The sequence below is a fragment of the Eschscholzia californica genome, unplaced genomic scaffold (assembly GCF_041429995.1).
Source record: "Eschscholzia californica isolate CP2 unplaced genomic scaffold, dmEscCali1.0.p SCAF_4, whole genome shotgun sequence".
NCBI lineage: Eukaryota > Viridiplantae > Streptophyta > Magnoliopsida > Ranunculales > Papaveraceae > Eschscholzia > Eschscholzia californica.
In genome coordinates, this window is record NW_028238461.1 from 42285510 (window position 1) to 42297640 (window position 12131).

General features: G+C 39.2%; 1 protein-coding gene across 2 annotated transcripts; it reads left to right on the plus strand.

The window, feature by feature from the left end:
- The first annotated feature begins 1557 nt into the window (after window positions 1-1557).
- Window positions 1558-11923, plus strand: LOC147544819 (uncharacterized). Of its 2 annotated transcripts, none has more exons than XM_086672955.1 (5): window positions 1558-2060; window positions 8917-9214; window positions 9617-9775; window positions 9934-10229; window positions 11281-11923. In XM_086672955.1, exons 1-5 carry the CDS (start codon window positions 1866-1868, stop codon window positions 11500-11502), a joined length of 1170 nt encoding a protein of 389 aa, XP_086529081.1. In that variant the 5' UTR covers window positions 1558-1865; the 3' UTR covers window positions 11503-11923. The 2 variants fall into 2 exon arrangements, with proteins under 2 accessions (XP_086529081.1, XP_086529082.1); XM_086672956.1 differs by having other exon boundaries at window positions 1621-2060; window positions 11284-11923.
- The last annotated feature ends 208 nt before the right edge of the window (window positions 11924-12131 follow it).

Sequence of the window (12131 nt, forward strand, 5' to 3'; positions counted from 1 at the left end):
ATCACACCGTTTCACGACTACTCATTCTAATTTCGAAATACAAATGAACACCGGACTAGGGTTGGGAATTTGGTCCGAAAACCCGAATCCGCCCGCGTCCGCCCACGTCCGCAAAGGACCGCGACCGCCCGTGACCGAATCGGGCAAAGCCCGTCCGACCGAGAAGGCTTTAGCGGACGGTCACGGACAAAAGAGCCTGTCCGGAGGTTCGCCCGTGACCGACCACTTTAGAGAATGAACGACCGCCCGGCCGAATACCCGTCTGTTTGTTTGGAACCGTTTAGTCCACACCATTGTCCGGAAGAAGCGTGACCATTAGATTTTGTAGGGTTTCATCAGAGCCGTTGGATTTCTTCAGCCTAAGTATATAAGAAAAAAAACCTAAATCCTCTCATTTCCTCTTCTTCTCACTTTTGAAAAAAAAAAAACCTTAGAAGTGGTCAAGCAGCTAACCCTAAAATCCTAAATCCTTAACTTCTGAAATCTCTAATCTTGTCGAATCGAGTCATCGACCTTCATCAGTTCAAACAATCAATCCTAAAACCCTAATCTTTGTTAGTTTTGATTGTCATCTTCATTCTTCTACCATTCAAGTGTCCAACCCTAAACTTCGTTTAGTGCTCAAGGATCAAAGGTACGGTCAACCGACAACCCTAAATTCCTAATCTCTCTTTTATGAAACTTCATCTTCTTCTCCTTCGACAAAAGCAATTCGAGCTTGAAAAAAGGTTACTTTTTCTTCAATGCTTCAATTTCATCATTTCAGTTCCATTTCATTTATTGTCTCTCTTTATTTGCTTGCATGTTTGATGGTAGCCCAGTGCTCATTGTTGTTCTCTTGAGACTGTTCCATTGTCAACATAATGGCGTGTCGAAGTTTTTAATCTATACATCAACACTTTGTGTCGTTCTACAATACTCATCTCAATGACCAAAGTGTCCACCAAGTGATGATTTAATCGACTAAAAATTTTTACGGTTTGTTTTAAGTTGTATATTTACAAGTTCCAACTGTATAATTTGTTAATTTGTAACGTCAACCTTCAATAAACTCTAAATTTTCGCCTCGTATTTGTCTTAATTTTGAATACCCGAAGCCCGACCGACCGCTGCCCGGCATGTCCGGATGGATAAAACGGACACGGGCGGACATTTCGTGCTCAAATTTCCGTTTAGTCCGCCCGTTTAGTCCGCCAGTCCGAGTGGACACTGTGGACTTTTGTCCGTTCCGTCCGGACCGAAAGCAAGTTTGTCCGCGGACTGTCCGTCCGGACCGATTCCCAACCCTACACCGGACCGCCTTAACATAAGTTTTGTTTTGCATACCAGCCCTACTTCGGGGTTAGCCTGCTAAATGGATCAAAAATCTTTTAAGCGGGTTACCAGCCCTACTTCGGGGTTAATCGTGCTAAATGGATCAAAAATAAAAATCCTGTAAGCGAGTTAGCAGGTCGTAAACCGGTTTAAATCTCATATTCAAACACTTTCAGCAGCTAATTCAATCTGAGCCAATCCGTTCATCTGATTGATTTGGTGACCAAACCATAATCCATATGAGTCGGAAAAATTCATTCCTTGTAATATTTTTAGGTTGGTGTAAATGTTCATTAATATCGTTATGTAATAAAAAAAACCAAAGAGGCTGCAATGGTAATCCTTGGTTCTTGTTGGGAGTTGGGACACCACCCACAATATCTCTGACTCTGCATCTTCATTTTTCTACAGCCAAACTTGTTTCTTCCATAAAAAGGAAACATAAAAAGATTCAACTCTTCTTCTCTCTCTAGAATTAAACCTGGAATCCCTAAATTAAGAGAGATATATATATATATATAGAGAGAGAGAGAGAGAGAGAGACGTTAACGATGGCTAGAAAGGAGACAAAGATTGTTCAAGAACTGATATTATATGCTGCCAGTGCTGCTTTGAGTTGCTTGGTTCTGTTTGTTGGTCTACGTCGTCTCGACCCCAATCGAGATGCTGGCAAGAAAGCCTTGGAACAGAAGAAAGAAATTTCTAAACGCTTAGGACGTCCTCTTTTCAATACCAATCCCTACGAGGTTTTCTCATCTCTCTCTCTCTCTCTATGTATGTATTTATATCCATCAATAATTGAAATTGATTGAGAAATTTATCAATTTAATGAAATGGGTATTACTAATTTTACTTTGTTTTGAAAGGGAGTGAGAAATGTTCTTGTATTGCATTTGTTTGAGAATTTTGATTCTTTTTAACTCTTTCATTGCAAATTGTGATCTAGCTTTAGTGTGAATGATTCTTCATCCTATATAATGAGTTGGGTTTTAGATTTTGGTTAGGGTTGAAGGGATTTTGGTGTAAGATAGGATTATGCTATTTTATGTCATATCTGTTTGTTGAGTGTTTTTTATGTCATTATGTTTGACACTGCGACACCTCGTATCCATGTTAAATATGGACATTGTACATGTGTTCATGTTACCCACGTTATTTGGGATCTTGAATGTAGGCATATAAGCCCTTTTCTTCTACCCACCATTCTCGCTGCTTACAAGTGCAATAAGTGTTTTGGAAAATGGGCCTGATTTCTCGCTTGGTATTACATTGTAGGCTTTAAAATGACTCGATTTAATGTGACATTGTAGGGTTTAGACATAGTTTGGTAAGTGATACTGTAAGATGGCATTCTCATTTCTTAAGATTTTTCAGCTTGAGATAGACGTAAATTTTCTTAAAAGGGATCATTGAGACTTCAATATTGTTACAGGGTGAATAAGGATCACTATTCTTATGTTTAAAATGCTCTCAGCTAAGTTGATATTGCAATCATCAAAGATATTGCTCGTCAGTGAAGGACATTACGTGTTAGATGGATGTCAAATAATATGTGATTTAACTGATTATATTGCCATTATAATATTCTTTGTTAAAAGATAATGTTTGTAAGCCTTCATCTTTTTTCAAGATAGTAACTTGTCCACAGGTTTTCTGCTGATGTATATTATGTACATATTTTATGTTTACATTTCTATCCAAAATATCTTTTAGTTTTATTTATTTGTATATATGATGTAGGACAGAAATGGGAAGTTGGAAATAAGGAAGAAAATAGCTTGATTATATTATAGATATAAGAAATAACGCACTAGTATCACACCAGTACAAACTAGGAATCACTCCTAGAGCCCTTAGGCATCACACCTTTGGGGTATTTGCATCACACAAACACATAAAGCTTAACTAGCTGCTGGAATACTCTCTGTCTGTCTCAAACAGCAGAATTACATGCCTTATATAGGCCTAAAACCCACCTTTGTCATCTTTACTTGTAGACTATTGAACTTCTAAACTCCTAGAGTACTAAAAGACATTATAAAGGACATTTAAGACATTAAAGAGACACTATAAGACATTAAAGACATTAAAGAGACACTAAAAGGCATTAAACATTGAACAAAGTGGAACCATTTTGGATTAGGCCCACATTATTCAAGATTCCAAGTGGGCCCTTCATCTAAGACATGCCAAATCAGAATTTGGGCCTTAGAATCTTTCTTTTGACGCCTACGATACACCTTTTGTGGTTGTTGCTGCCATTCATCTCTATCAACTCTCCCTGGCTTGAGAAAACTCGTCCCCGGCGAGTTAATTGCATGAAACTTCTCATAAAGGTCTTGGTCGAGTCTTTGAAACTCATCATCTCTAATCCAAGTACAATCCGAAAGTGGGCGTCCCCTCCATTTAATCAAATACTTTTGATAACCACCTGCCCTAGTAGAAACAATTTGATGATCCACAACGTCTTCAATTTCTTCTTTTGAATGTGGGGCTGGTGGTAGGCGAATGACAGGATCCTTGTCAACTACATAGCTGTCGTGTTCATGGTACAAAGTAAGATCCTCAATGTTGAACACATTACTTATGCCCATATCTTTGGGTAAGTCGAGAACATATGCATTAGAGCTGATCTTCTTAAGAACCATATATGGACCAGCACTTCTAGAGTGAAGTTTCTTAAAAGTACCTTTTGGGTACCTTTCGGGTCTGATTCGTACCATAACCATGTCTCCCTCGTTAAACTCGATAAACTTCCTCCTCAAATCAGCATGTGCTTTATAATTTTGATTGCTGATTGCAATCTTTCGCCTTACCTCATCATGTATGTCCCGAATGTGCTTACTAAAAGCATCTGCTTCAGCACTAGGGTGTGCTTCAATTGGTAAAGGAACCAAATCAATAGGCTTCTTTGGCAGTATACCAGTTACTATTTCAAAGGGGCTGCGACCAGTAGATCTGTTCACTGAACTATTGTAAGCAAACTCAGCCATAGGAATGACCAGATCCCAGCTAGGAGCATGGTCACCGACTAGGCAGCGAAGTAAATCACCCAAACTTCGATTAACAACTTCTGTTTGACCATCCGTCTGTGGGTGAAAAGAAGAAGAAAACTTCAGCTTTGTATTCAGCATTTTCCATAGAGTGCGCCAAAAATAACTCATAAACTTCACATCACGATCCGAGACAATGGTTGTAGGCAACCCGTGAAGTCGAACCACTTCTTTAAAGAAGAGCTTAGCAACAGAGACAGCATCAGCAGTCTTTGTACACGGAATAAAATGTGCCATTTTCGAAAATCGGTCCACAACCACATATATGGAATCATGGCCTCTTAGGGTTTTTGGTAACCCAAGGATAAAGTCCATGCTTAGGTCTTGCCATGGTTCATGAGGGACAGGTAATGGCATATATAAGCCGGTATTTTTCCGCCTTCCTTTTGCTGTTTGACAAGTTCGACAACGAGAAACGACTTTGGCAACATCTCTTTTCAAGCCTGGCCAATAAAATCGATCTTCAACCATCACAATAGTCTTATCTCTTCCAAAGTGACCTGCTGCTCCTCCTGTATGTAATTCCCATATTACTTGCTCTCTAAGAGACGTGTCGGGTAAACAAAGTTGAGTCCCCTTGAACAGGTAGCCATCGTGTATAGAAAATTCAGTATGTACTCCTTGCTGTCCAGCCAACAAATCAGCATAGATGATGCTGAAATCTTTACAAGAGGGGTAGTCCTTTTTTAGTAAATCAAAACCGACAACTTGGACTTGCATGGAAGAGAGGACATGAACTACTCGACTTAAAGCATCAGCAACCTTGTTTTCAGTACCTGCCTTGTGCTTGATAACAAAAGCATATTCTTGTAAGAAAGAAACCCACTTACCATGACGACGATTTAAATTCTTTTGAGAGTTTATGTATTTGAGAGCCTCATGGTCAGAGAATAGCACAAACTCTTGAAAAATAAGATAAGTCCGCCAATAACGAAGGGCTTGAACAACAGCATAAAATTCCTTGTCATACGTGGAATACTTTTGCTTTACCTCATTCAGTTTTTCGCTGAAAAATGCGACTGGATGTCCTTCTTGACTTAAAACACCTCCAATTCCCACATGTGATGCATCACATGTCACTTCAAACACCTTTGAGAAGTCAGGAAGGTGCAAAACAGGAGCTTCCGTCATCCTTTTCTTTATCTCGTCAAAAGCTATTGATGCTGCCTTCGTCCATACAAATTGCCCGTTCTTCAAGCAATTAGTTATAGGTGCCATGACAGTACTAAAATTCTTGATAAAACGCCTATAGAATGTTGCCAAACCATGAAAGCTTCGTACATCATGTACCGTACTCGGAGTTGGCCAATTTGTGATAGCTTTTACCTTATCCGGATCGACCTGTACACCTTTCGCTGAAACAACAAAGCCTAGGAAAACAACATGTGTGCTCATGAAGGAACACTTCTTCAGGTTAACATAGAGCTTCTCTTGGCGTAAAAGCCTCATAACTCGTTGCAAATGGACAAGGTGCTCCTCTTTTGTTTTGCTGTATATAAGGATATCGTCAAAGTAAACAACCAAAAATTGACCAATAAAGGGTTGTAATACCTGAGTCATGAAGCGCATGAATGTGCTAGGGGCGTTAGACAAGCCAAAAGGCATGACTAGCCATTCATATAGACCATCCCTCGTCTTAAATGCAGTCTTCCATTCATCCCCGGGCCTGATGCGTATTTGATGGTAGCCACTTTTGAGATCTATCTTGGAAAATATTAGAGAACCAGCCATCATGTCTAATAGATCATCAAGTCTAGGTATTGGGAAACGATACTTGATGGTAATCTTATTGATAGCACGACTATCAACACACATACGCCAAGTACCGTCTTTCTTTGGTGTGAGCAACGCGGGGACAGCACAAGGGCTTAAACTTTCACGAATAAAACCCTTGTTTAACAACTCTTTAACCTGCCGTTGTAACTCAGTATGCTCACTTGGATTCATGCGATAAGCTGGAAGATTAGGTAGTTGTGACCCCGGAACCAGGTCTATTGCATGTTGAATAGTACGCATAGGAGGCAGTTCATCAGGTAGTTCTTCAGGTGCCACATCAGAAAAATCAGCCAATAACTTCGACACTTCCGAGGGAATCGAAGGGGCATGGACAGCAGCAGTTTTATCAACTTCTTTCTGCACTACAGTATACACAAATCCCGATTCTTTGCTGTCTAATTCAAATTCCTTCCTGGTAATCATGTGAAGGGACTTTTTATTGCTTGCAACAACAGTTTTGGGCTTCTTTTCCTTGTATTTTTCAATTTCAGCTGTACTCATAGGCTTCAAAACAACGTTTTTGTTGTTGAATGTGAAGCTGTATGTGTTCTCCTTCCCGTGATGGTGCACATCACGATCATAAAGCCATGGGCGCCCAAGAATTATGTGAGCAACTTTCATAGGAATCACATCACACCAAATCGAATCACTATAAGTACCACAAGAAAGTGAAACGAGGCAGCGATGACTTACCGGAATTGAGGTATTGTCTATCCATGCCACTTTATAAGGATGTGGGTGCGGTTGGGCAGCAAGCTTAAGGTGTTCAACTGTTGTTGCTGAAACAACATTCATGCAGCTCCCACCATCGATAATTAGCTTTTTAGGTTGGTCACCACAACGAACCAACATTTGGAAGATTGAAGTACGTCGCCAATCTTCTTTCTCAACTTTTGGAGATGCTAGGATGCGCCTAACAACAGATAAATGAGACGTATCTTCTTCATCTTCTTCTAAGTCATCGGGGTTATATGTCCCGTAATCAAACAAATTTTGATTTTCCTCATCTCCTTGTATACCGGCCTCCGTTTCGTCTTCTATACCAATATGTAAGTTCTTCTTAGGGCATTGGTATGCCAAATGACCAGTCTCCCCACATTTGAAGCACTTATTTGCTGAAAAGGGTTTGCCGTTGGCGTTATCTCTTGCAGAAGAACCCCTAAAAACTTGAGATTTGTTGGCCTGTTGATTTGTTGCTGTCCGAACTCCATAATTAGCATCATTCGACCTCCGATTTGTTGTTTCCATGGTTTGACTCCCAAACTTCTTTGTTATAGGGTAGCTTAGGTACTCATCCATGTCCAACGCAAGTTGGAAAGCATGTTCCAGATTGTAGATTGGATGTCGAAGTAATTCCCTTCTTATATCAGCTCTTAGGCCTGCTTTAAATCGAGCAAGGGCTTGTCGAGGATCTTCCACCACTTCACTCCTAGTTTTAAGCTCATCAAATTTCTGCATGTATTGTATCACTGACATGCTGCCTTGCTTTAAGTTAATAAGTTGATCACACAATTTGTCATGATAGTTTGCTGGCATGTATTTCTCTCGTAGTTTAATCTTCATTTCTTGCCATGTGTCAATTGATGGCAGTCCCTTTCGTCTGATATCTCCTTCAACACCATTCCACCACACTTTTGCTAAGCCCACCAGTTTCATCTTAGCAAATCTAACTCGTCGCTCGTCAGTCATATCAAACCAATCAAAGTACTCTTCGATTGATGTAAGCCAATCTGAAAATAGAGTTGGATCAACCTTACCTTCAAAATCTGGTACTTCAATCCTTACTTTCTTTGTAATATCACCAGCTGCATCATGTTCTGGTACCCTCATGTTTCTTAGTGGTTCAAAAACACGAGTCCTACGTCTTGGGGGACTGTTTTGGGGCTGATCGTCTTGATTTTCCTCCTCATCGTTACCAACTTGGTCATCTTGTCCCGCAGCTTCAGAATTATTACCTGGATGGCGTGTTCGAATTTCCATCTCTCCTAGTCTGATTTCAATATCATTGAGAGTATCTACAATTCTGAAAAGGATCTCGTCACGCTGGTCATCAGTTATTCTTCCTCGCAAATTTCTTCCAGATCTGTTTGCCATACGTAACCTCGCTCTGGTACCAAAATGATGTAGGACAGAAATGGGAAGTTGGAAATAAGGAAGAAAATAGCTTGATTATATTATAGATATAAGAAATAACGCACTAGTATCACACCAGTACAAACTAGGAATCACTCCTAGAGCCCTTAGGCATTACACCTTTGGGGTATTTGCATCACACAAACACATAAAGCTTAACTAGCTGCTGGAATACTCTCTGTCTGTCTCAAACAGCAGAATTACATGCCTTATATAGGCCTAAAACCCACCTTTGTCATCTTTACTTGTAGACTATTGAACTTCTAAACTCCTAGAGTACTAAAAGACATTATAAAGGACATTTAAGACATTAAAGAGACACTATAAGACATTAAAGACATTAAAGAGACACTAAAAGGCATTAAACATTGAACAAGGTGGAACCATTTTGGATTAGGCCCACATTATTCAAGATTCCAAGTGGGCCCTTCATCTAAGACATGCCAAATCAGAATTTGGGCCTTAGAATCTTTCTTTTGACGCCTACGATACACCTTTTGTGGTTGTTGCTGCCATTCATCTCTATCAATATAGTTCGATATACGCTGTATATTTCTCAGCTTGCGTAATATCAGATGGTGGATATGTATTCCTTCTTCTGCTTAGACTTCTGAGACTGGTTTCTTTTATGAACATGCAGGATGTAATAGCGTGTGATGTTATAAACCCTGACCATATTGACGTCGAGTTCGACTCTATTGGTGGCTTGGAAAATGTAAAGCAAGCACTGTTTGAGCTGGTTATCCTTCCACTCCGAAGGCCCGAGTTATTTAGCGGTAAGCTTCTTAGTCCCCAGAAAGGAGTATTGTTGTATGGACCACCTGGAACTGGAAAGACAATGCTCGCAAAGGCAATAGCAAGGGAATCTGAAGCTGTGTTTATTAATGTTAAAGTCTCTAATTTGATGAGCAAGTGGTTTGGTGATGCCCAAAAACTTGGTAAGTGCTAATTAATGCTCATTGCATTTATAACTTAATGTTTTTCTTTTAACACGAAGCATGTCTGCATTCCTCTTGCGATTTTTTCACATTGTAATCTGATATCATTGGACGAAATGTGAATATTTACTGTATATCTCAGTGATAGTCCAATGGAAGGGAAATTTGAACATTCATATTTGAGTTATTAAAGTTTAAAGGTCTAGAAAAAAAAAGTAAGATGAAAGAACTCAAACTAGTGCAATGAATCTTAATAAAACATGGGTTTAAAGCTTGAAATGCTTATTGATTATGATATGAGTACAGAATTATGATAATTTTCATACGATGAAGTGAATAAAGAAGCGAACGTCATAAATATGTTACTTCCTTGGTTGTTAATATCTAACTAAAATTTCGCAGTTGCTGCTGTGTTCAGCTTGGCTTATAAGCTCCAGCCTGCTATTATATTCATTGATGAGGTTGACAGCTTCTTGGGGCAACGACGTAGTACTGACCACGAAGCATTGGCTAACATGAAAACTGAGTTCATGGCGTTGTGGGATGGTTTTACTACAGATCGTAAGTAATCCTACACTGGCCAAGTCTTCATTCTTGTTACTTTTCTAGAAACCGTGCATTTGGAGGTTGTTGCCAATCAATGTATATCAGCCTTATTGAAAGTTATTTTAGATTTTCTTTAATTTTCGTTAAATTTAATGCTACTTTTGTTATTTTAGAGAATGCTCGAGTGATGGTTCTTGCTGCAACTAACCGACCTTCAGAACTCGATGAAGCAATACTTCGCCGTCTTCCCCAAGCATTTGAGATTGGCATACCTGACCGGAGCGAGAGGATTAAGATATTGAAGGTTATTTTGAAGGGTGAAAAGGTAGAAGAGGATATCGACTTTGACCATATATCAAGCTTGTGTGAGGGATACACTGGGTCAGATCTCCTTGAACTATGTAAGCAGGCAGCCTATTTCCCTGTGAGAGATCTTCTAAACGATGAAAAGAACAACAGACAGTCAAATGTTAGTATACTCATCTCATGCTTATCATTTTACGTCTTCCTGCATATTTCGTATTTATTTTCGCTACTAATCCTAATCGGATACTCTCGTACAAATGGCATTCCTAGTGGAAAACGTGTTCTTTTCCCAATTCTTTTGATATTCCAAGAGAAAGAGAGCTTCTATGTACTATGTGGGCATGTATAGGCAGAAAATATCTTCAAATAGAGCAAGAATATGAATGAGGAGAAGAAATTGAATGAATAAGATTGAAAGAGACAGTTTGTGAAAAAAATAAGAAGAGAGAAATAGATGTGATAGTCTCTCATATTCTCATTGCTTTAGGAGTATCTGGAACCTAGGTTGCAAAAGCAAGCTCAAGAATAGTAACTAGTAAGTCTGTAAGTGCAGAGGCCTTTTGGGGTGGGCTCACCGAGCCTTCGCTAAGAACGAAATCTTGTGCCTGCTATAGGCTTGGGCCTGGGCGGCAAAATTGTGGACGGCGTTTGTCTTTGCTGGGGCTCCGTCTCCGTCCGTCGCTAAAGAGAAAAAGTATAGCAAGTTAGGAAAGAGAGAAGTAGAGAAAAACAGGAAGTGAGAAAAAATGGTGGCAGAAACAAAGTATTAAGCTTGACTCCTAATGGTCCCTGTATGATCTCTTCAACAGATGATTGGGAGGAAAATGAACCCCTATTTCACTTCAAATATTGATCGCAATGAACGTGATTCTAAGTTCTAAAATCTAACATATTCGAATAGTAAAGATTCATTCCCTTAGTCTTTTTCCCCATTAAGAACTTCTAAACTAATACAGGGAGTATGTTTCGCTTTGTGCTTATTATACAACTTCACAATTTTGGCATGATCAACTAGCTAGTCACTTGAGGAAAGTGAAAGACGAGCACAATATATCTAAAAACATAGGCAGGAAGTTACATAGTTTTTCAGTGGGTCATAAGATATACCATATTGCTCATGTTTCATGTCGTTATCCATTATGATTGATCATGACCCACCATTGTTATTTGTCATTCTGTTAACTCGTCTTTCCTCGTGCTTTTGTTACCTGCAGCAGACTCCGAGACCCTTAGCACAGTCGGATCTTGAACGAGTTCTTGCAACTTCAAGGAAGACGAGAGTCGTGGCAGGTGAATACGGTAGATTGTCAATCAACAGAGTGGATGAAGATTATCAAGTCCAGGATGCAATATCAGGGCTCTCTAAGCTCGTTCTGTCTCAAATTATGAACCTCCGACCAGAGCCCCAAGATCCAAAGGAAAAACAGAAATCCTAAATCTCATTCTTACAACAGCTGAAGGGTAGTTGAGTTTGTTGAATCAGAGGTGCCTTTCAAAAGCTCAGCTATCTATGGATTTTTGCTCGTCGGGTAAATGAAATCTAGTCTTATACAGGAAAATGATGATCTAGCAAAATCTGATTGATTTTTTTTTTATTCTCATAAAGTGCTCGATGACATTGTCATGTTGTATAATTCAAAGCTTAATTATAATTGTTGTTTCATCCCTTGACATGAAAAAAATGTCTTTCATGTCAACCGAGATTCATACAGAAAGTAAGAAAGGTTGAATATGCTTTGGTTTCCTAAATCCATGTTTGGCAAGTGGGAGAGGAATGCAATTATTAAGAACATCAATCACGTAATGTGATTCCTATTAATCACAATATCTTACTATCTTGTTTGGTTTGCTCAATAATATGATTGATTCCTATTATTCACAATTGCTTGACAATCACTACTTATGTAAATCTTCAAGATGTTTTCGGTTGGTCAAGTCACTTCATATTAGAAAAAACAAACAAGTGTTCACTTGATCGACTCTGAACCAAGTGTTATTCTACTTCAAAATATTGGAACTTGTGATCGTAAACTGTCTAAAGAGCGTTAGACCATCTCCAATGCAA